The sequence below is a fragment of the Mchenga conophoros genome, linkage group LG11, assembly GCF_057382185.1.
Source record: "Mchenga conophoros isolate Kocher_MC1m ecotype Shallow Benthic linkage group LG11, M_conophoros_male_GT1.1, whole genome shotgun sequence".
In the NCBI taxonomy this organism is placed as follows: Eukaryota; Metazoa; Chordata; class Actinopteri; order Cichliformes; family Cichlidae; genus Mchenga; species Mchenga conophoros.
Window position 1 is genome coordinate 24517331 of NC_140536.1, and position 25326 is coordinate 24542656.

The 25326-nt window shown below is 38.7% G+C and overlaps 1 protein-coding gene and 1 pseudogene across 5 annotated transcripts; one reads left to right on the top strand and one right to left on the bottom strand.

Annotated features, from left to right (window-relative positions):
- Positions 1-632: 632 nt before the first annotated feature.
- LOC146564152 (perlucin-like protein) lies at positions 633-4421 on the top strand (annotated as a pseudogene). The gene is made up of 5 exons (XR_014894407.1): positions 633-1010; positions 1098-1292; positions 1401-1552; positions 1640-1761; positions 4131-4421. The product of XR_014894407.1 is annotated as a perlucin-like protein (transcript).
- Positions 4328-24773, bottom strand: cd4-1 (CD4-1 molecule). 4 transcript variants are annotated; one of them, XM_085291707.1, is made up of 11 exons: positions 24740-24773; positions 11324-11447; positions 7878-7948; positions 7626-7781; positions 7374-7523; positions 6814-7050; positions 6349-6726; positions 5398-5640; positions 5151-5251; positions 5003-5043; positions 4328-4786 (listed from the first exon to the last, which is right to left on the bottom strand). In XM_085291707.1, the coding sequence occupies exons 3-11, from the start codon at positions 7933-7935 to the stop codon at positions 4756-4758; spliced, it is 1395 nt and encodes a 464-aa protein (XP_085147833.1). In that variant the 5' UTR covers positions 7936-7948; positions 11324-11447; positions 24740-24773; the 3' UTR covers positions 4328-4755. The 4 variants fall into 4 exon arrangements, with proteins under 4 accessions (XP_085147833.1, XP_085147830.1, XP_085147831.1 ...); XM_085291704.1 differs by having other exon boundaries at positions 5003-5046; XM_085291705.1 differs by lacking the exon at positions 24740-24773 and adding an exon at positions 21077-21204 and having other exon boundaries at positions 5003-5046.
- Positions 24774-25326: the final 553 nt, after the last annotated feature.

A 25326-nucleotide genomic window follows, 5' to 3' on the forward strand; every position in this document is an offset into this window, starting at 1 on the left:
AAGCCCCATCTTGCGCAATCCCAGAAGTTTCCTCGGCTCTGTTTGGATTGAGCCACCGATTCTGGAAATTCGTTACGGATGAGTCAGAATGGGGGAACGTGTTCTTTAACAGGATCCGAAAAAATACAGTGTGTACTTGAACTCTTCCTGACATTAATTAAAGCAACAAGAACTAGAACTGGAGCTGTGACAAGGTTGTGATGGGAAAGCAGGCGGGAACAGCGTGTTTTAAAAAAGAAGAGCCAAGCTGTGGCTTAGCGAGAAAAGTACAGGAAGTCAGAAGAGAAGAATTTCTGGTCATGTGCAACCACAAATTTCAGCACAGCAGTCACTGAATAAGACACAAACATGAAACACCCCTCCTCTCTGTTTTAATTAGTTTGGTTTGAATAACAAAACCTCATGAAGCACAAGAGCTGACAATGTCTGTGGGAATAAGGTGCCAGGAAAAAAAATAACTTGGACATGTACCAGAAAAAATGTTGACAGTGTGCTGGAAGAACAGAGTGGGCATCTGGTGTGTGTGTGGTGAAGAGGTGATATTGTTACAGCTGTTCTGCTTATGGAGAGAATACAAATAACCTTAAGGACACACGCACATGTTTACCAGCACACACACACACTTGCAGTGCTGGTAAATGCTGAGTCATAGTCAGTCCTCCATTTTTGCCAGTTTTAAAAAAGTTGGGGACAGAAAGAGAACTTTGCTCATGTTTTTGGTAAATAATACTGAACCTACATGCCAGCTCCCCATCATCAAATGTTTGTTTGTGCAATCCAACATGGCAGGTTATTACTAGTTTGGCTACAAGAGATTGCACCATCTGAGTTTACATGGTTTGATAGCCATGAAGAGTCCAATCTGTCTGGAAGATTTGTGCAAGCTGTACTTTTCCCTTCTCTTTGACACACAAACTGCTATATAAAAGATCAAAAGGGCACAGAGAGGACACCAAAGACTGCGATATCCTGCAAGCTGACAGCTGACATGCATCTTATCCAAAAGAAAGGTAAGAAGCCCCGATGCAGCTCCAGATATTCGTATGTCCGGATCTGTTTGCATGTGTGCTAATGCTGAGTCTGCTGTCTGTCATCAGCCACCTTGGGCATTAAAGGCCTCGCCATCCTCTGCGTTGTGCTCGGCCTGTTTGCTAGTGCTGAATCTGCTCAGGACGCAAACAACACAGAGGGAGAGCTGACCTTTCTAAAGCTGAAACTAGAGTCTTTGAAGGACCGCTTCAGACACATGTGTAACCAATACTCCGACCTGGCACACAACTGTTCAGCTCCAGGTACCAAATGTTCAGCAGATGAATGATAATTCAGTGCTTGTTTCTTGTTCTGCACCTTTCTATAAATGTTTAACTTGTATATTTGTCTGTCCCCGTGTCACCCTACAGCGATCAACTGCACAGAGTGTCCTGACGGGTGGGTTCACATAGGGGATCACTGCTTTTTCCTCAGCAACGATACCGACGGTTGGCTTAACAGTACGCTCAAATGTAAGGATATAGGCGGACATCTCGCCATCCTGACCACCAAAGAAGAGTATGTGAGAGTTTCTTTGTACTTTAAAAGTTTCAAATCTATTTCTTTGGAATTCACAAGTGCTAAAGAATTTGACTGTACCTATTTTTAGGACGCTCTTGAAAAAGAAGCCAGGACGATTGGGACATTTAACCCATTCTACTGGCTTGGGCTGAGTGACATTGAGAACAGAGGAGACTGGAAATGGGTGGACAACTCAACGCTTCAAGTTTCGTAAGTATGAATTGATTGATTCAAATTTCAATGGTCTTCTCAGGATGGTATCATCATACAAAAAGTGGGTGATCTAACAAAAAAAAATAAAGTAAAAAAATAAAGTAAAAAGCATTTCTGATGGTTGTTAACAGATACAGTTTACAAATGATCATCAGTTAGAGAGACAAATAGTTCTCACTGTGGATTGTGTGATGTTGAAGCTTGTGGACATTTAAAAATATCCATCCATCCATCCATCCATTCGCTTCCGCTTATCCTTTTCAGGGTCGCGGGGGGCGCTGGAGCCTATCCCAGCTGTCATAGGGCGAGAGGCGGGGTACACCCTGGACAGGTCGCCAGTCTGTCGCAGGGCATTTAAAAATATGTAAAAGCTATTAGTTTAAAAATGTCCATCTGATGCTTTGTTAAAACAGGTTAATTCAGCTGCTATAGCTTTCGTGTAAAAAACCCTAAAAAGTTTTGGGGTTTCACTTATGAGTTTTTCCTCACTGTAACTCGAGTGCGATGTCTGCACCTACTGTGAAGACCACACAGGCTTTGTCTCATGGATGCAGGAACTTGCATTCTCTCAAATGGCCAGCAGGGGGCACCTCATATAGATGCAGAAAGAAGTCAGACTGTATGGAAGTCAATAAAGAAATCACTCATGAACACTTTCCTGATGCCTTATTGTTTCAATTGATAGTTATTTTAACACAAAATTATGCATTTTGTAATATAACATCAGATTGTAGTCAAAATGAGGATTAGGCCTGTGTCAAACCAGAGTGTGGTTTAGCTCAGGCCTAGTTACTGATTGATACGCTGCTGCCTTAAGAGCTGCAGTGCTCCTTGGGTCGCTCATCGTCATTGCTAAACTCAAGGTTTCATGGCAGGACTTTGCAAACCAGTGGGTGACACCATGCTGGCTGTGTCCATTTTTTATATACAGTCTATGGTTGGTAGAGAAGCAGTTGGGAAACAGTAAAAAAAAAAATTGTGTGATTGTTGTTTATGTCAGTTAAATGACTCCTTTGGCCACTTCTAGATAGATGTACGGATCACATTAGAGTCTGTTTGGTAGTGCAGATTGCGCAAAAAATGAAGATAAAACGATTGCTGAAAATATGAATTATTAATTTTCAGTTTATAAAACAAAATGAAAATGCTGATGCTAATTCTGACCATTTTGCTCTTTAATCATATTTACTTAGTTAAACAATTTTAAACAAATATTTATATTATTATGACAAATGACAAACACGACATTTCTTTACAATCCTAAAGCAAACATGTATAAATGAACACGCTAGTCTGAATAATCATCGAGTAACCTATCGTTGGTTTAACGACAAACATTGTTGCATGGAGCTGCAGCACCTGCCTGCCTACACACTGAATGCTTTAGAGACTTAAAATGAAGGCCTGGGTGTTTCTGTAACGTTGCCATCATCTTTTATTTAGGTTTCATATGCTGTAAAGGAAACATACAGTTTGACACCTACACAGAGTTTTGGTTCATGCATGTTCACTAAAGACTTAACAATAAATGTACTTCTTTTGAGAAAACGGTGATCGAGGCAGAGTTGAGGATCAGCTTCGATTAAAATCAACCCAGATGGGTTCACAGAGCTCGCCAAGTCCTTAAAGAGCATTTTCAGCCTGTTAATCGGGCTTTTGTACACAGCAAAGGTTTCTTGGCACCAAGTACATAATTACTGGTTTAAGTAATGTGGGGTGTTTTTATTTTTATAGGTGTCATATTACTAATAATGCTGAAGAGGTTGCTAAAGTCTCTGGACTAGCCTATGGTGTATGTGAAATGAATTCCCTCCAACAGACGGTGTTTAGATTTATAGATGTTTTAATATAATTGCATGTCTCATTACGTCATGACATTTTTCCATGAGAAAACTGTTCGAAGAAGAAAACTACCACTGTTTTCATGAGAACATCACCATATTAGACATGATGAAAAGTACAAAGCACAAACATTTATTAAATAACCTTTACGGCAGTTCCCTGAAAACCTGATGGTTGCGCTGGAGGACAAGTCAATTTGATCTTTTTTTTTTTTGTTTGTTTTTTGCAAAACTTCACAGCAATTCATCAACTAGTATGTAGGTGTAGGCATGTTTTGCATCAGTTCCTCCATCCTTCAAACTAACTATAGTCACAACTAGAAATGTGCACAAGCACAAGGAACCATCCGGTAAATAAACAGGTCCTTTAGCTGGTGATGGCTCTTGAAGAATAAAGAATTACTTAAAAGTAATGCATCTTCCAAGACAACTGTTAAAACAGTGCACAAACTTAGCAGGTGAAATGCCACTTCAGCAGAATATTAATGAAAGTAATGTTAATCTTCTTCCATCTGCGTTGTAAAGATTTTGGAACACACTGAAGTCTGAGCCGGATAACAACGCGTCCGCTGGGGAAGCTGGAGAGGACTGTGCGGTGGTGGACACCCAGAATCACAAACTGGTACGACGTTCCCTGCTCCTTCCAGTATCGACGAATCTGTCAGATGGATGCCATCCCGCTAAATTAGCCCAAGAGGACCTCTACAGGAACATCACTCAGAAAGATTTTGATGCTTTATTGAAAACATCTGCTAATGTTTTTACACATTACAGTTTTCATCTTTCCATTTTTAGCAATAAACTTTACACAAATAATATGCTGCACATGTAAATTTACAGAAGCACCTACACATCTGAAAGCATTACAGACCTCCTCAAAAATATACACAAGGGTACAGGAAATTTAGTCTACAGATAGACTCAAAGTGTAAATGATTTAAAGTCACAGACGGTAATAATCATACACAAAATACATAAAATCAGTCCAGATTGCCTGATATGTTTGATCCTCAATCCAACAAAACTCTTTTGTACTTTCCAGTATGGCAAAATGAGAGATGTAAATCCAGGTAATCAGGTAAATCAGAACATATCAGATCAGAAATTCAGCGTGTTCCCGTTTCTTCTTAAAGATCCGGTCTGTGAGCTTTCATGTTCTGTAAAATCCTTTTGGTTTGGGGCTGAAAAAGAAAAAGTCCCAGGTTTCTGTTTGAGTTATGGAAACTGACGCAGAACTACAAAAGCCAAATCATAAATGCTTATTTAAGTAATGTTCGTACTTCAAAAAATATCTCATGGCTCAAAGTGTCATTCAGATTTTAGTGCTAATAAGTGTGCATGCTTATAAATGTGGCTTTGGAGCCATTTTACCAGTTCAGGAAATGGTTAGTACGTACTTTTTGCACTGGCAGAGTTGATGCCTGAGGAGTCTCGTTTTCTGCTAATGTGAGTGACAAAGAGGCAGACACAGAGGGGTAACTCTTAAAGCTGAACTAATAACTCAGTGTGATTGAAAAGAAAGGAATATGAACGGCTGAACTGTACTTTTCTGCGTCGGTAGTGGATGAAAGCGAGCACGAGGAGGAGGAGAAGGATGACTGCTGCGCTGCAAATGATCACCAGCATCCACACACTCAGTCTGGGTTCTGTACACAACAGAGACAGACAGTCATCAAACAGTATACAGTATAGAAAGAACACATCATGTAAAAGAAGTTTCTGTCTTAAAATTTTGTGGTCACAAGGTCAGGCCCATGTCACACTTCCTGCTCGTCTCACTTCCCGTGCTCACCGATCTTAAGCAGTATCTCATCTGACGTCAGCTTGTTGCCGCCCTGCCACAGCTCACACCCCCACTTTCCGTTATCTTCTTTGCCCACTTCCGGGACAGTAATATGGGTGGGGTAAGAGATGTAAGATGACGTTTTAGGTGAAGTCCAATTTAACTTCATATCATTGGGCAGCTGGTCACCAGTGCTGCAGGACAGATTGACCTGCTGACCGTAGATTAGCTCTGCTTTTGGGTGGGCGATGACTGGAGACGAAGAAGAAGAGAAAGAACAAAGAAATAAAATGAAAAACATGCATTTTATAAAATAAATTGCTTCAAAGAAGTTGTCTGTAACGGCATTTTCCTGAAATCAGACTAAAACTTTGGCCACGAAAGCAGCGATGATGTCTAAACAAGACATTTTGATTTCTTTCCCAAATAAAAGCTTGTAAAAAACAAAAGGTTTGGCTTCAAACCTCCACATGTGAATGCTGTAGAAATTCAACATCTCACATCAATATTTAAATATAGCTTTTATCATTTGAATATAATGTGAGTTGTGGGTTTGCTTGAGAACAGTCCAGAGAAATTGTGTTATAGGAGCAATTTCCTGTGAGTAAATACATCAGATCTGTATTTGTTTCTGGTTCTACTTTAAAAAACATTCAGCCGCAACTGAGAAATCATAGTTTACTTCATAAATTCTCATAACACACGGTCCAATTAAGATTCACTGTGTTAGCACGCTGTTCTGGCAGAGGGGATGCTTAATACAGCCAATTAAAACAAGAGGAGCTTGTGAATTAGAAACATGTCACACTGTGGACACTTGCAAATAAATTCAGTAGCAGAGAAATGAAAATACTGGCCGAGCAGGAAGGCAGCAAGAGCGGTCACAAAGAAAAAATAACCCTAAATATAATGGAGGTGAGTGCAACACAGAGCTGGTCTTGTCAAAAAAATGTGACTTACTTTCCAACACCACTACGTCTACTGTGGTCTCCAGAGTCCTGCCATCTTTAAATTTCATTGAGCACGTGTAGCGCCCTCTTTCTTCTACTGTTGCCTTTGATTTGGTCAAAGACAGATTTCCGTTTTTAATGTTATATACAGGAGACAGTCCTTTGTCTTTACCCTTCTTCCAGGTAAGTTTTTCCAGATCGAGGGAGAAGAGCTGCTCTGGATTGTCAGAAAGGGTGCCTGAGGAGAGTTTAGGAGCAAAGTGCCACTGAACTTCCTCAATCTCCTTTTTTTTCACTTGTTCCCAGCTAACATGAGAAATTAAAGAACAAGGGATGGTGAGAGGCGAGTCTGTGGATGTATACTGATGTGAAGGCACAGGGGCGAGGTCTAAAAAGGAGGAGAAACTGTTAGAAACCTGATCTTAAAGATGAGGATACACAACTGCGAAACAAATGCAAACACACAGAAACTCACCCACAACTGTAACAGAAACTGGGAACTTCTTTTCATTGGCATTTTTTTTCACTACGCAGTCCCACTGGCCGTTGTGTTCACTTCTGGCTTGAGAGTAGAATATTCCTTTGTTTCCTTCTCTGTTTCCCTGGGGACTGAGCCAGTAAATCTCAGGTGGGTTTTGAGGAACACTTCCCAGACTGCAGGTCAGACTCAGATAATCGCCAGACAACAGAGGAGAGGCTGATTTCTCAATCACTAGCACAGAAAACAAGCAGAATAAAGGAAACAGAATAGAAGTGATATGTTTTACATTTTAAAATAAACTTTTTTCACATACGTAGTTTAAAAAAACAGATTGTCATGTCCAATGAATTCATAAAGGCCATGTTAAGAAGTTAATAAGTTAAACTGCTCTTACATCAAACATCTCAGGACACAAATTAAAAACATGCGCTATATTTGAACAACTTGTGTAAGACTGTTGAATATGATGCAGATATGTAAATACAGTGGTTTAAACTTTAATAACCATTAATTAAACTTACACACTAATCATGTGACCTTATTTTTGCTCTTACCATTGACTTGAATGACTTTAAATACAGTGATCGAGTCATGCTGACCGGCTGCGCTGATTTTACAGACAAAAGTCCCAAAGAGGTCTTCCTGCAAAGCCTTTATGACCAGCGAGGCACCAGTTAAGGACAACCTGTTTTTCCACTTCTCATCTACAAGGCAGAAAGTTATTGTTAAAAATATTTTTTTATTTACCTGTATTTCCCTGCTCAGTAACAATAAATAAATAATATATACATAAATATATGGTTTACCATCACTGAATCCCTTTCCGCCTAAGTGGTTAAGCCAGGCAAGTTGATGACCATCCTGTTTTTCAAAATACCAGTACACATAAGAGTTTGCTGGATAGGATGTTGGCTCCAAGGTAATATCCTGTCCCTCCTTAGCATAAATCTCTTTCTGAGCACCTACAAGGATGAGAAGGATGTTATGTGTTAATACGGAATATCAAACAGTCCAGTTTCCAAATGAAAATAAATAAGTCTACAGTCAGGGCGTCTTACCGGTAGTTGACACAATCACAGCGATAAGAAGGAGAAGGGACTGAATGAGGTTCTTCATCCTTGTTATATGTCTGGAAAATATAATAAAAATACAGTTTATAGATTTTTATAGTAACTATAAGCTTTATTTTTATAGCTTCTTTCAAATGTTAACTTTTTTGATTAAGACTTCAAGCCTGATTATTTGCTACTTTCTTAAAAGAGCAGAACAACATTCAAGAAATGTATTACTTTCTTTACATCAGAAAGCCCGAGGTATAATTGTTATATATTATATGATCACAAATGTATGTAGTTCTTTGAAACAGATACAACACAGAAGAAAACCATAAAGAAAATCTCCATGGAATTAAATTCCACATCAGCCTGCTTCTTCAGTTTATATGGCAAATCCAATTTACTGTTCAATTGTCTGAGATTTGCTGCCTGAACTCAATACAATCCTTTAAAAAAATGTATTGACCGATTGATTTGAGGGTGTTTAGTAGTGATGTTGTACTTCACTGCATACGAATCAATAAATAAATAACTCTCTATGTAACCTGTAAATGAAACTTGAAGGTCTTTCAGAGCTGTTGAACAGGTCCGCAATACATCGTAAATATGTCGTACTGTATTTAATCATTTAGTGACAAACAAGAAGAAAAGTAGATGTTGAAAAATAAGCATTTCAGTAAAAATGAGTCTTTAGTTTAGTTGTAGCGTCCTGTGTATATTGAAGTCTGCTGCAAAGTGAAATCATTCAACAGGAAGCAAAGGGGGGTTTGTGGTGGTCTCAGATTTTGAGAGATTTGAGAAGATAAAAGACAAGTAGTTCAGAGAGCTGAGAGTAGGCGGCCTGTGGTGGGCTTTGGATGAAAAGAAGCAGACAAATGTTGGAGGGAAGAGGCTCAGAGCGTAAGCTGGCTTGTGGTGGGACTTGATTTAGTGAAGGGTGCAGATTCTTATCCCAGTCCTCCCTTCTTCTGCCTCTCACACCCCCTCTCTTCCTCCTGTGTTCCACGAAAGACGGATCTCTCCACGCTTAAAAAGACCACAGCACCGGCAGCACACCTAGACTGTGGTTTAAGGTAGATGTTTCTCTCCTTTTTTTTTCTGTGTTTCACCCCTTATCTCTGTTTTTCTTCTCTTTGCCTGTACGCTGTGTTATGGTTGTACACAGAAACTCTAAATGTATGTTTGTGTAAAAAGATAAATAAATGAATATTGAAAAAATGTTAAAAGAGGGCATTTATGTGCCCTCCCAACAAACACACTCTTGAAGGGGAAGCAGCTTTAAAGTAAGATTATGAATATTTCTTTAATGTATAAGCCGATGTTCATTAAAGACTTTTTATTTTGAATGAGCAGATTGAGCGAATCAGATTTATTTGTGCAACACTCCACAATTTCCAGAGATCTTAGGAACTATTTGACTTTTAAATGATAAGACTTGAGTTCAGTATCATATTTTTCCTTTTTGGATTAAACACTTTAGATCAAAACATAAATCGATCAAAAATAATAAATTATTTTGATTGAAGAAAAATGGCAATGCTGTGATGACACGATTCTCTATGAGACGTGGATAAAGCTGTGGGCTCTTTATTCGTGAAACAGACGAAGATCAGAGAATTGTTCATCAAAATATTCTTCAATAGTGAAGTAAAACAGAACTTTACGCCTAAATACAGGTTTTTTTTATCGGCGACCGAATGTGTATGACTGTGTACGTGACAAATAAAATTTGAATTTGAATTTGTTTTAAATCTAAATTTAATGCGTTATTGTATATAATATGTGGAGACACACAATAACTGCTCGTGTCCAGTTATTTTGAGTTATTGTTTAAGGTTTAACTGCTAATAGATATTTAAACTTACGGTAAAATTAAAGGTTTGCGGAGTCTCTAGTTTGGGCCAGCCCGGGCGCCGGCTCTACATGTCTCTGTGCAGTAAAGTGCCCCCAAATACCTTTAATAATATTACAGGTTTTCACTAGTTTCACCATTGGAGGGAAAATCAGCTCCACGTATGATGCACAATGTCCTTATGGGCTAAATGTGCATAAATGTGTTGGGATAAATATAAAAGTCACCAAGTCCTCCTTTGTCCTACTAATAGCCTCATTATTCACATGAAAAAATAAAAAATAAAAATTCTCGTAACAGCTTTAGAGTGCAATCATCTCTCTAGGGGTCTCACTCTTAAAATCTTGAATTAAAAAAGCTAATTGTTAGCGCTCATAGATGAGCCAGCTACCAGAAGAAGAAAATCAACAGGAAATATTAAAATCTGAGGTGTTTTTGTGTTGAGGGAGAATGTCTCAGAGAATTTATGCTCCAATATAATCTATTTCACTCGACTGAAACTGCATAGTGTTTAATATGAATTGTATCAGAGTTTGTAAGAAACAATAATGAGGGAAGATCGGTGATGGAGTGAAACTGATGACAAACTGACGTTCAAAGTCATCGCACCTGTGGAAGTATAACCCAGAAACCAACATGATCGTATCTGCAGTCAGGAGGGAGCTACAACAACAAATACAGAGATGGGGGGGAGGGGAGGATGAGGGTCAGACACAGCAGAGAGATGAAGGAGGGGAGCTGAATGAACAGAGAAACCAGATTAACAGCAGCATTTCATTTAATTTCATTCATCTCATTTTTTTTAATCTTCATTTGTCTTATTTATTCTTTTTTTTTGGCCAGACTTTAAATTAATTTGACAAAAAGTTTCCTTTATTTTTTTCACCATCACCTCAAACATATTTTATTTATGAAGCTTAAGAAAAAATTAAAGTGTTAGATTGTTTGTTTTTCAGAAAAATCAGGAATAGTTGTGTGTCATAAAGCGTGAATTTGTGAGTAACTTAAAAAATAACTATCGCTAATGCTACGTCAACATATTTAGTTCAAGCTAAAATAATCCACCGGTGTAAATGTTTATATCCTATTTTATTGTAAATGTATAATTTGAAAATTACACATACATCTTTTGCTCAGCGGTCATCTGTTTTGTACAGGTCAGTTGCTCAGCGCTTAAACGATTATATGTTTTAGTTAAATGTAAGAAAAAAGAAATACAAGAAATGGATTAGCATTTTAACATTTTTAATAATACGATCTGAAATTACATTTTCAGGCAACGTTTAATGTGTGTGTTTTTAAAATCCTCCAAAAAGTTTATTATTTAGTTTTTTCTTTCAGTTTTTTCATATCTGGAGAGGATCGTCACTGCGCTGTCGATTTATAAAACTTACCTTGGAGCTCTAATTGCATAAAACTCAGCGTGATATTCTGGCTCCACTGGGCCTGTTGAGGCTTTACATGTTTATATTTCAAACTTATTATTTAAAAAAATGTGATACTGATAATTCTAGTATAAATTAACTTTACAACGTGTGCCGTGGTTCTGAATTATGTGTGTATTAGGTTAAAATCTGAAAAATTACACAATACTTACAGCGGCTGCTCAGTGCAGAGCGTCCCTCTGTGCTCAGTGATCCGGAGTCAGTCGGAAGTGTTGTATATTTATCAAACGAGCCCTCTTTTTAAATGCCGTTGCACCTCCCTCAGCACTGATTGGCCTGGAAGACACACACACAGATGCTGATCAGACCCAAAGTCAGAAAAATGACCTTTGATTGGTTGTTAAACTCTACTCAAGATCAGTTTTCGAAAGTTTTCTACCCCCTTAAACTGTTTACCGTTGGGTACTGTTTAGAGTAAACAAAATATCTAAGATTCATATACACAAAACACTGAAACGCATCGCTTTGGCAGTGTAATCATGTCGTCATTTAATCAGTAAAATTAAATTTTTTTTTGAGTTTCTGTTTTTACTTTTAATCTGTCCAGTGGCTATAATAACAAATAGAGAACAAATCTTAATGGGGTAAAATGTCTTAGCTCATTAAGTATGAGATGCTGTTTATGTCATAAACTCTGTGAAGGGTCTCTCCGGACTCATTATCTATCCTTAGCACGTTCTAAGCGGCACATGAGCCGCTTACAAACTAATTTATTGTAATTTTCCACTGGTCTTATAATTGTACCAATTTAGATACATAATTAGTGTATCAGAATTCAAGCATGAACTGCTGAACCAATCTTCACAAAAACAGTTGACTGATGCAAATTAAAAATGCGACATTTCCTGGAGAGAAAGTCGGATAAAGTGCAGAACGGGATGAGAAAAGCAAAAAGTTTAGGGATGTTTTTTTTCCTGGGAGAGCGGCATATATGAGATTAATTTATATATGACGGAATAACAGACTTCATGGACTTAAAATCTTCAAGTCTATCGACGACGGTGCAGTGCAGCGTCTCTTCTGTAAGGTCTCGCTCTCACTTCCATGACCAGTGCTTTTCAGAACCTCTTCGCACTTTAAAATTGCCCTTATCGTTCATTTTTTCCCCATCTTTGACATGTTTAGATTTCTTCCAGAAAGCAAACAAATATTGCTGTCTGAACACGGCGAGCGAATCATCAATCAACCAATAATCACGGCCTAAGTTTTAAAGTTCAGAACAAGATGAATGGATGTTAAAGTAGAATAAAGTCAACAAACACAATTACTTTGTGAAATTTATAAGTCCAACCAGCCGCGCGTGTAAAGGTGCTGAAATCACAATCGTACAAACATACCCGCCAGAATAAATGTTCACAATATGTCTTCTTCAGTTGTTGCTGAGTAGCTTAAATGTTACTCATTTTTCGATGTATATAATCTGTTTGTGCTTGTTACGGAGCTCCGCCGAAGCTACAGCATCGAGGAAAACGTTCATCAAAATAAAAACCACTGTGTCATATTATTTGGCGGTAACTAGCAGTAAATTGAAATTTCCTTTCAATCTAAGATTCGATGAACTGATTTTAATAAAACAAACTGTACTGAAATGTAAAGATTTGTCGAGTAAAGAAAATCTTCCCTTTGTGCGTTTGACAAGAAAAGACCCGCCAAACGGTCAGCGCGGGTGAAAGCGATCAATAGTTTTTTATTGAATGTTTCCGTCTTACATAATTCCCGTTTCTTTATGTCTTACCAGCAAATTTGTATTAAACAGAAAAACTGATCGAACTTCATCAGAACAATGCTGGGTTTGCGAGTTTTAACTTCAAATGACCGCGTGGACTCGTTTATGACGTTAGCGGTGTAGAAATATTTGTCTTTAATCTTTAATCATGAAAACATTTCCTACCATGAATTCATCGGTCTACTTCACTCATATTTTTTCATAGATTACAGGAATTGGAACAATGGTGTGTCAGGGATAATGGAAAGTTGTGTGGGGTCATGTATGATGATGGAAATGTTTCTGGTTTGTTTTATTTAAATGTTTTTACTTGGAATCGCTGCATTACAATGTTTTACAGTGAGCGTAGCTAACAGACTCAGAGAACCAAATCTGCAAAAGTCGAGCACATACTCGGTGCCCGATGACGATGAAATATAGCTAAAGCGTTTGAGTTGGGTAACATCAAAATGATTTAAAACCGTTGCTGATTACATTAGAATAAACACAAATAGAGCCATGTAAATTAGGTTTTGTTGTATAAAGTATAAAGGGGTCACTTTAGTTGCTAAAATATCTGGGACCCTTGGTTAACAGACAAACACGTGAATAAAAGGTTGACCAGACTGAGGTCTATGACGGCCAACATTAGTCTGTAAATGTAACTGTGCTAAATGTAATTATCAGCAAACTACTTTGTTCATTTAAAAAAAGGCACGCAGCATCAATCCAGTTCATTTTACCAGAGTGTGATCAAATTCATGGTAGAGGCGATATTCTTCTTTTCTTTGACATGAAGGCAATCGGTCGTCATCAGTCAATCTGCCATGCCACTAAAATTCATTTATACGTATAGCTTGCAGAGTTCGGGCAGTCCGGGAGAAATATAACAACACCTTTCCCTCAATCTCCCTTCTTGACCTGAAAAGTGATATAAAGAGTCCCACAGATGACTCTTGTTGGGGATCGGTATCATAATTTTGAGCTTAAGATTTCAGATTCTCTGCACATTTCACTTTTCTCTCTGTACGGCACTCTGATTACTCATTGCTTTATTACTTAATAATAGTAACTGTCCACCTGTGAGGGAGCTGATCATCTGCTTGTTCTTATTTGCACTCCTAAAATGCAGCCGAGTCACATCTGCGCTCGACTCAACAACATCTGTAGATTTCTGTGTTTTCTCACTGTTGTCAGCTTCTCAGCTTCTCAGAAGTTGTACACACGAGCTGTATGGGTGAGTACAGTATTGCCTTACAGCTATGGCAGCTGTGCTGATGTGCTAGATAAAACATTAAACTGCAAACTAATTACAAAAATTAGAGCATCTTTGATGTCCTCAGAAAACATGAGAGATCCTGTGACTGGAAGATTACATTAAATTGAATCAAAACTGCTTAAAATTTGGGCACAATACCAGTGAAGTACTACACTTTGAAGGCAGGCCTGAGAGGCTCAGCAGCATGTTTGACACAGATGCACTGACTCTGTAAAGGGTTATCGTTTGGCTGTTTATTCTGCTGAAATAGAAGCTAATCGCTTATTTTTCATTCAAGAAATCAGATGATCTCTTCCATCACAGCTAATGAAGGCTACAGGGATCAGACTGGTGCTGCAGAAACATGCTGCTGAGGTGGTTTAGATACAGGAACCACAACAAGGACAAAACAAACATCTCACACACGTCTCATGTGTCTCTCTGAGGTTTCTCTGCCTGCCTCTGTACTGCCTTCATGAAGGGCTCACACCTGCTTCTGTTCCTTCTGAGCTCGAAATGAAACAAGCTTTTGTTCACTCGTAAAGCAAAACCTTCACGTCTGTGCTGCCTCAGCCAAACGTTTGCTTACAGGCCTAAATGAAATGAGCTTTTAAATGGAGCTCCTTTCAGATTACTCGGATATAAAAGCGGCTGCAAAGCCCGCGATCAGCGCGACACCCCTTTCTTTCCTCGGTGGATGCATATTTGTTTATGAGCTGTGATTTTGATGGAAAACACCTTGAAAGTGAGGACTCCCTCATTAGTCACACACACCTAACGAGGGGGTGTGCACCACACTGTGTCATTACTGAAAAAGAAAAAGACAAAGTGTGGGCCACAAGCAAGAAAGATGGGTGATTCACTTTTTTCATATGCCTCTCATGCTTCCTCAGCCTCCAATCTCTCCTACAGAGGGTTTCCCTCGGCAATCGATCTCTATTTCCTGTCTCTGACTTGCGCTGGTTTTATTGTATTTGATAAAATTACAGGTTAGACTTATGGCGTGCGATTTAGCCAAAGACGGGAGGATGTGCTGAAGGTGCTGGGTGTGTGCTGGAAGTTTAAGAGTCTGTGGCTGTTTTTGTGTTTCATAAATAAACAAAATGTCAGTGGAAAAGATGTTAAGAATCAGAAACAAGTGACATTCTCCCTCAGTGCCTGAAAACATTTAGTGTGTTTCATCATGAGGGGAACTTCATTCAAGCTTCTTTGAAACCTCAAACTTGTGAAACAGTCGCAAAGACAGAAAAGTTTACTGTCTCTCCCACTCATCGCTAAAACCTCCATCATCAGTATCTGTAAGTTATTTTTGGTTTGTGGGCCGCTGGATGATCGTTTTTATCAAAAGGAAAATGTAGATTTTGCCACAGTTCATGTAGATTTTCTAATTCATATGGACTGCACACGACTGCTACTATAAATCTGTGATTAAGATGATGAGGTTAATGATGACGTTTGTTTGCAGTGGAAACACTGCTGTATATTTCCACAGCGCCTACAGACGTGTGTGCAGCATATGCGCTGAGCGTAGCTGAAGCACGTTACTGCATTCCTGTAAGTAATCGAGATAATATGATTATTCGCTTATTGTAATAAATGAATAAACAAAATGGAAACAAAAAACATTTGATGTCAGTTTTAGAGCATTTCTCAAAACAATGACACAAACAAAATTCAGTTTTCAGTCAGTAATGTTTTTCTGTACATCCTACAGTTTATATCCGGAAATTATGGAAATGTTTTGCAATTTTTTTTCCATCAACATGCATTCAAATAAGAACTAAATGCATTTTAATTGCATAAACGTTAGGCACAAAAACACTATTCCACTACTCACATGTTGCCACTCATTGTACAGACGGCCACATTCAAAGTGTCAGGAAGAGTTCAGTGATGTTCCTTTGCTACATCTGCCCAATAGCTAAAAAACACACTAAGCTGCCATTAGATTAAATAATCAAATCATTTTAAAAATATGCCTCACATGTGCATTTGTGCAGTTTTTTTGTTCGCTGCAGGCTCAGCCTTGCGGCGTTGATTTTGAGGAGCCTGCTTCCTAATGCCGCTTCAGAGGCAACAGGAGAGGCAGATTTTTTAATGGGCAAAAATCATCTTCAAAGTTAAAGGTAAACTAAAAGAAATAGAAATAGAAAAAGTGTTTATATTGCCTTTGATAATGATGATCATGACCTGCGGTACGAGTCCAAAGTTTGCAGACTGATGTTTAAAAAGTATCTGTGACAAATTTAATAAAACATCTGATGCGCAAATACGCACAATAAAACACAGGCAATATGAAGCCAGTGTGACTTTTGGAAGATGTGAATGTAAACATCATTAATTCGGAAGTGAGAAATGTAAAGATGCATTTGTCGTTAAGTTTTCCACTCGCTGGGCTGCTGCTGATTTTTCGCAAACAGTTATTTAGTAGCAAACTACAAGCAAAACACACACATACTTGGTAGAAGACACAGTTTCCCGGTTCTATAAGGTAAAAGAGGCTTAACTTACTCAGCTGATGTCGTTCTGTACAAAGTCTTGTTACAAAATGTGGAGAAATAAAGAGATAATTCACTGTGACTGAGTGGGTCATCTCTCATATTATTATCTACTAATTTCTACCTCACAAAACAATGTTTACTCAGTTCACTCTAAATATCTTACGACTGTATAAGGAAAACGTCAAAGAGTCAATCTCCTGAACATGAAACATAAACATTTCGCTCTAAGCACTTTCTATTTCTTTTCCATGTGGGTAGTCAAATTAAGTGACACTCTTTTTAGCACGAAATCCCCCCCCCCCCCCTTCATGTCTGCTGCAATCATTAAATGTTAGAAAACACTGACAGAGAAACACAAAAAGGGAAAGACTTAATGGTAGCTGCGTTATTTGTCACAACTTTAGGACGTCTTTTAAGAATGAAGACAATCTCTTACATTAGAGCTGTATTAGACAGCCAGTACAGGTGCACAGTGAAAGAGTTTCTATTAATATGAACCTACTGAAACAGGAAAACCAGAAAACATTTGTTACACAAACAGAGCTGAAGAGCATTTAAAAAGCCGGCCATAATTTAACCATAATGCTTCATTTCCTGATTCACTGCATGTTACCCTTTGCCTACTAACAACACTTTCCCTTCTTTAGTTTTAAAAGCCAACAACACACAGCAAGACGAAGAGGAGCAGCTGAGACGCCACCTATGAGAGGACAACTTTAACAAACAAGAAAACAAATGATTTTAGCCTGCGACCGGTCACTGACCGATCACCCTCTGCAGGTTGCTTTAACAGCGATTCCAGTCATGAAAAGCTGCTCTGACACTAAAACCTGCGTGGAAGTGAAACACGAGGGGAGTTTACTGCAGGGAAATCACCCAGCACACGATCATTTCAAAAATAATCAGGAAATTCAGTTTTTAAAAAAGGAGTGCACCTGCAGTGGGGTTACAGCTGGCTGCTGTGTGCTGCCTCTCCCTGCTCTGAAAGCTCACACATCATCCTGCTTACTATTGCAACTGTTTTGTTTTGGTGTTTTTTGGTGTTTTTTGCAACAATCTGCTGCTGTTTGGCATTTAACAAATTTGTAATGATGGTGGCTACATTGGCACTTGTGTCAGGGTCATTACGTATGCACATACGTTTGCAAAAAAACCCTCTCCGAATACTTCAATCTAACAAACTGGAGCTGAAATCAAGGACAGTTTACAGAGTTTTGCGCTGTAGTTTGTGCCAATTCCTTTGTACAAAAAAATATTAACAGGAAGCTACTGTAAACTGTAAAAAGTACGTTATATATAATTCCTTTTTCTTTGGTGTTCAGAGTATTAATTCAGAAATGTTATGGTGGTTATTTTAAGCTATTACGTGTTGAGGCTTTACCACCATCAACGAGACTCCTGTAGGGTTCAGTTGTGCTCACTTTCGGGGTAGATGCTCTGAAGTTAAATACCAAAGCATTCCCCTAACCATGTTGTGGAAGAAAAAGGGGAACTTCTACAGAGCCGATATCTTGTCATAGTATGACAAAACCAAGAAACTAAACTCGGGGTGCCCGAGCGAGGAGATGCTGCTACAGTCATGTGGAAAAGATAAAAACACCCTCTTTGATCTCTAAAGTTTTAATGTATCACACATAATAAGAGAGATCTGATTCTTAGCAGTACTTAACATTATTTAAATACAACCTCCAATGAACAGCAACATGTGACATGACATATTGTGTCATTATTTATTTAGTAAACGTTAAAAGTTAAGAAGAAGTTTATGAATAATTAAACACATCCGTTTCTTATATAGCACTTTTCTACTCAAGGACTCAAAGCGCTTATACATTTTGCCCCATTCACCCATTCACAGACAAGCGCTTGTTTCTACTTCTACAAGCCTGTTAACTTACTGGCATACAAATTGGAGCAGGGAGAGAATCAAAAGGGATCCAACTTCCAAAAAGTAGATGACCTGCTTTATCTCCTGAGCTACAGCCGACATAGCAAAATTGGTATGGCTCGGATCTGGACCACACAATGTGCTTACACATGGCTCACATACCGCAAAGAATGACGGCCTGTGCTGCCCCAGAACAGTTTCAGCTCTGGCCGCAGATGTCAGCCTAATGTGTACCTTAATCAAGCCGTGTAATAACAACATGTGCCGGAACATAATAGTGCAAAAGTAACATGAGGAAACTCTGTTCAGACAGTGAATGGACTGATTCTTATATAGCGCTCCTCTACTCTCCCAGATTACTCAAAGTGCTCTATACAACATGACACATTCACCCAATCACACACTTTCTCTTAACTGAGTGCTTCCTAACTACATTCATACACATTCACACTCTTGATATGCAGACTGGAGGAAACAGGGATCGAACCACTAACCTTCTGATCTACCTCCTGAGCTACAGCCACCCTGTGATAAACATGAGTAAACCGTCTCTAGGTTTTGGATAAAGTGTACACTCACAAACCTGTCAAACCTGCATTTGAAACGTTGGCTACCATAGCAGTATAGTATTGCAACATGGCATTTGGGTCTTCTAACTAAAATAGGAAAATAGGAACATAAATTATGTCATGATTGGCAGACCTGGCCCACATCTGGTTGACATACACCCTGCCATGACACCAGTCGGGCCAGATCTCTTTTCTATGATCCTGGGCCACATAACCAAAAACATAATTGAGCCAGATGTGGCATGCCATCACATAGTCAGTGCCATCTACGCCAAGCCTGACCCATATATGGATGACATACCACTTACCATGCCAGAAGTCAGCCAGCAGTGACGGCTTGGTACCAGATCCGGGCCAGACCTGCTTGCTATGTGGGAGCCACCACTTAATTCCTTCATCATAGGAATTAAGTGGTAAGTAGCAGCCTGGTGCTGATAATCAAATGCACTTCATTAATTAATCATGTTAACTGTTTTAACAGGTTACAGGTCTGGAGCATTCAGGTTTGTGTTAACAACAAGAAAGATATCAACGGTCTGGTAATCTAACTAACTGCTATATGTAAATGCTATAAATGCTTAAGGCCATTTCCTAACATTGTGAAGTTTATTATTCTACACCGAGAAAGATTGTTCATCAGTGGAAAACATTTAAGACAGCTGCTAATCTTCAGTGGACGTCCCAGCAAATTCACACCAAGGTCAGACTGAGCAATGCTCAGAGAACGTGCCGAAAACCCAAGAGCTACATCTCAGACTCTACAGGCCTCAGTTTATTAGATGTAAAAGTTCATGACAATACATTCAGAAAAAGACTGAACAAGTACATCCTGTTCGGAAGAGTTGCCAGAAGAAACACTGTCTAAAAAGAACATGGCAGCATGGCTTTGCATCTGAACAAACCACACGACTGCTTTTAGACAGATCGAGCTAAAATAGAGAAGTTTGGCCATAACGCTCAGAAAAATGAACCACAGCTTATCAGCACAAACACCTCAACTGTCAAGCACAGTCAGGAGTAATGATTTATGTTTGTTCTGCTGTCACTGTCCTGAGCTGACAGTTAACTTTATACGAAACACTTTTAGAAATGTGAAGCAATCTGTCTGACGGCTAAGTCATGCAACAGAACAACGAGCGCAAGCACAGCAGCAAATCAAAAGTCAAAAATCGAGATGTTGCAATGGCCCAGGAAAAATCCAGCTCTCAACCGGACTGAAATGATGTGTTGGGACCTGAAGAGAGTTATGCACAAATGAATGCCTACAAACCTCAATGAACTAAAGTAAAAATGCAAAGAAAAGTGGGCCAACATGATGTGAGACACTGATAAAGTCATACAGAAAATGATTATTGTTAAAGGTTGTTCTGCAAGCTCCCGAATCTTCTATTTCACACAGTTTCTGCTTTTTCATCTAGTTTTTGTTAACTAAACAATGAAAGAGTTTAATCACATGTTGTTGTTTTTTTAATCTTTAAGGGTCGTGCGACCCAGTGTCGCACGACATCACATATTTGTGATCGCTTATAGCATCACAAATATGTGATGCTATAAGCGACCTTATAGCATCACATATTTGTGTTTTATAGTTTACTGCAGAGAAGTTTTGGAAGTAGACTGTTACTCTGATACTAACAGATGCAACACTACCTTACAACAACCTCACAGGTATGCGGCCATACAGCTGCTGTTATGGTATGCACATTTCTTTAACTCTACTGGCCTGACAGTAGGACAGGATGTGGTTGCCGTGTTGCCTGCAGATCCCTGCTGAGGATCAGATGATATTTTATTATGTCCTGATACATAAAAGTTCAGAATGGGAAAACGGTCCACTTCCTTTTTTCACATAAGCGTAATTTTACAGTAATATGCTGTTTATGCAGGTTACACAAACAATAAATACAAGTATCGCAACAATGTCCTTTAACAGTGACATTTCTAACCTGCTGATATCAAGAAGTAAAAAATTTGATTTGCTGACCTGAATTTGGCTCCTGATGGTTTGTAGCGATGGAATGACAAGACAAATGGAAATAGCAGAAGGAGGGACACACCCTGGTTCAGAAATTGCAGTTTCACTTTGTATGACTGCATGTTTGTGTCTATGAGTGTGCACATTTGGGTAATACAGTGAAAAAGAGAACTGACTAATGCAGTCCCATGAAAAGGGAATCCTAATGTCTCATATGAGAACACCTCCAGTGTAGACAGGTTATATTTTCATAACAGGGTAAGGGAAACACATCTCAGTAATCGCCTACAGAGAACATCAAAATACATACAGTGTGTGCCTCTAGGAGACTTTTTGCTCACTGCTAAAGTCCAAGAAGAAGAAACAAGTACATTTAATGACTCTTCACGATGATATGCAACAAAAAGAGTAAATCAGCAGCACTTTAGTTAGTCAGTAATAAACAATAAATGGCTTTGAACTGCTCTGAACAGCTTTATGGGTGTTCCTGGATAAACAGAGATAAACAATTCAGTCCTTTGAATTGTAGGAACAGCATCCGGAGCATGAAGCTGAAACAACCAAGAACCCGGGGACATGTGATCGACATTCACAGGCCAAATCAGCCAACCAACCTCAATCCTACTGAGCAAACTGAAAACAGACTACCCTCGAAACGAGAAAGGCAAGAAGACAGTTCAGCAAGTAAGAAGTGCCTGCTGACACCTGTGAGGTGCAGCATTCAGCTGTACGTTAACATTTTGGTGTAAAAAAACAAAACAAACAGTCAACACTTTAAGCTCAAGGTAGCGCTTCTGTTTCAGACTGTGCTGCAGCGCTGTGCTGGTTGGCCACTGATGGAGTTTATCCGACATGTATGTTACCAAATTTAATTTCTGTCACAAAACATTTAGTTTTAGAGCAAACTGGAACATAAAATGTGCACACGCAGCAGAAGTAACATCATACAGATATGTGAAAACCAGCAAGTGTCTTAGTTAGAAGTTGGGCCGCAACGTGCCGCCTGAACAGCTTGGGTGCACTTTTCTACAATATTTGCGTTAAATCTTTGAGACTCTGCTGGGGGGGATGCTCGCAACTCTTTTCCAAGATATTCTCTCATTTGATGGGGAGAGCAGTTCAGTACATCAGCCTAAAATCATTCATACTGGGTTAAAATCTCGTGTCTCGGGAGGCCGTAGCACATTGTTTTATATTCAAACCGTTCAGTGACCCCTCGCGCCCTCTGGACGGGGGCATTTCCATCCTGGAACAGACCGCTCCCTTCAGGATAGAAGTGCTCCATGAAAGGATAAAGTGCAAATCAACTTTTTGGTTGCTTGATTTCTAGTGACGCTTTGCTCTCGAGGGACAAGCCCCTCAAAGTAAAAAGGGGCCACTGCATCGCATTGCTTCGCTGGCAGGGTCGGGGCTTTTCAGGATTTTCCTTTAATTTGTTACCATTTTGTAATATCATTTTTAAAATTGTGAGTTATATGACTCCTTTTAAGCTCTGGCAGTAGATAAAACATGGAGAAGCTGAAAGGAGGCGATCTATTAAAGCGCTCGCGCAGAAAGAGCCAGGTAAATTTATTTTTTAGTATTTTACACCAGATCTTTGTGCGTCTGCAGCCACTTTGCCATGTTTGCTAGATCTAATTTTAATGGTACTTATCATGAGTAAAATTTAAAACACTATGAGCCACGGATTAGTGAAATCTAGACTGTTATCCTGATATAATGCTCAGAGATGAGAAAAGAAGCACTATAATCTCAAGTGAGATATCTCTAACACTAAATTATTGCCCATTTTTGTAATATTAATCAAAAAATTTGAGCCAGTTTAATCCTACACTTATTATATTTTATATTCGAGTGAGAGTACAGCACTTGGTAAATTTCATTTCATTCATTCATTTATTTATTTTTTCATTTATTTTATATTGGCAGTTTTCATAGGAAGCATTTTCAGTTTCAGGGTCCTCCTAAAACAAAACCAGTAGGACCCCAAAGCCACGCAGGCTCACTGCTTCACGACTCTTTGGGACCATTCAATAAAACAAGGCCGTCATTGATGTAACCACCGTACGCGCCACCTGTCTTTAACGAGAGGTCAAAACGTTTATTTTCTGAAGGTAACCTAGTTTGGATACCTGTGTAATGCCTCTGAGTTTACAGTTTAAAGCAAATATGAGATTTTACCACTTAGTGTGATCTAAAGTTAATTTCCTCAGTATAACAGCTGAACTATGCTCAGTGTTACAGTTTACAAGGAGATTTGCGTTAAACAAGCAAATTTTTCATTATATTACAATCATTTGTTGCCCACCACACGTAGCATTTGAACTAACCCTGCTATAAGTAAATTTTTTGGCATCTTCTGACATTGTATTTCTAAAGATAGTACGCACGCTGGAAGCTTCTCAGAGTTACTTGTTTGTTAACGAAAACTCAGCAGATGAGGTGCGATCCACACTCAGCTGTAAGTGGGAACGCTACAGGTCTTATTTACCTGAACTAAATAAAAGCAGTACATTACTGTCGACACTATCAGTGCCAAAAATATAAAAATAAGATAAGCTGTGAGATTTTTTTCGACTTTTTAAGGCTGTTTTAAGGCAGAAGTTTTAACTTGTGAAAACATTTTTAATGTTATATACTTAAAAAGAGAAATACTTTGCTACAGTGTGTTTTAGTAATTTATAAATGCCGTAAAAGAAACACTTTACCAAATGTGTTAAAAATATTTGAAGGTATTTGAAGCTTTTTGATTAACGTTGCTATTTACCTACAAAATTAAGCGTTCTGCATGGCACAAGGCCCTCAGCAAAGCTAGCACTATCATATTTTAGAGGAACAACACACACACTAAACTTAACATTCAAGCAAACCTGCCTGATTTTAAACTGTTAAGAATATTGTAACTTTCTTTACATTTTTTCAAAAAAATTAAAATTAGTTTATGTCCTGATTGCGTAAGATCAGGACAAATTTAGCATCTTATTGCAAAATCAACAATGTGTTGCTGGCGCTGCTGTTATTGCATAAATTTTGATCTTTACGTTTAAAGAGACTGCAGAGCAGAAAATTCTATTTTAGGCATTTCTGATGTGACATTTTGAAATCCTCCTCAGGGTTGTCATTAGGTTTAAGCACATCAGAGAGACTAATGAAGGCTGAAAGACATCCCATAGAGGGTAAAATCTACAGATCAGGTCCGGCTCATTTGAGAATTGCTTAAGTCTGATGATAAAACAACCATAAATCTTTCAGTGTTGACGAATTTAATTCAATTCATGTGTTGACAGTCAGACACACTGAACGCTGGCTACGAACTGTGGATCGTCACTTTCTTCTAATGATATAAATATATATGAAAATAATTGTGCCAGTTTTTCAGGCAACAAACACAAACACGAGCAGATCAAATTCAAGACAAATCAGTCAAAAAACTTTTAAAAGCGGCCTCTGTTGGGACCACATTTGAATCTTGACCCTACGTGCCCCTTTGCGTCTATCAGAGTGGATCTTTCGCAGCGTCTCTGACATTTGTCAGCATGTAGTTATGATTCGAGCCCTTGACATGTTGTTATCCTGATTAAAGTATCATCTCCCTTGAAGAAAAGCTTTTAAAACCTGCTACTATCACGTAAAACACTAAAGTATACATACAAAGTATTACAGAGTACTTACATGGGATCTTCTCAGTACAGCTATGAGTTCAGCTTTGACACTTGGTAGGCTGTGTGCACTGCAGGTGCCTTTTCAAACACACACACACACAGGAAGTCAGCGTTCACTATGATCTCACCCCCTCTGTTATGCACTTAATACATTTTACAGACTAGATTACAAGTTGAGGGACAAACCTGGAGGACACTTTTAGAGGTTTGATAAGCTCAACTTAGTGCACAAAACAGGGCTTTTCTTAACTCATATAAAAGATTGAAAATACTTCACTTGTGCATATTTATGAGCAGGTATGTATGTATGCCACGGGTGGTCGTGTTATTGAAGTAAACAGGTGTTTACTGTTTATTCCATATCATGAAGTGCTGCTCTGGTGTCAACAGCTGCATGGTATTGCACCAGTTTTAGGGAATTTGTGAGCTTTGAAACCAGTGTAGGCATGGTCTAAAGCAGAGAAGTGCAAAAGAACAAGGGTGTAAAAGTTTTAAACTATAGTATTTAAATTATTTTGTTACTTAACACTGAGGATTTGCAGCGAATTTGCAGTCTGACGGTGTTATGTGACCCTGTGATTGTGACATGCAGATAGA

Bases quoted from the DNA above. Each gene is read 5' to 3' on its own strand.
- cd4-1 (XM_085291704.1), bottom strand. From the start codon at position 7,935: ATGAAGAACCTCATTCAGTCCCTTCTCCTTCTTATCGCTGTGATTGTG. The intron at 7,782-7,877 runs GTAAGACGCCCT...TCATCCTTGTAG, and splicing joins TGTGATTGTGTCAACTACCG to GTGCTCAGAAAGAGATTTAT. The intron at 5,252-5,397 runs GTGAGCACGGGA...TGTTGTGTACAG, and splicing joins TGAGATACTGCTTAAGATCG to AACCCAGACTGAGTGTGTGG.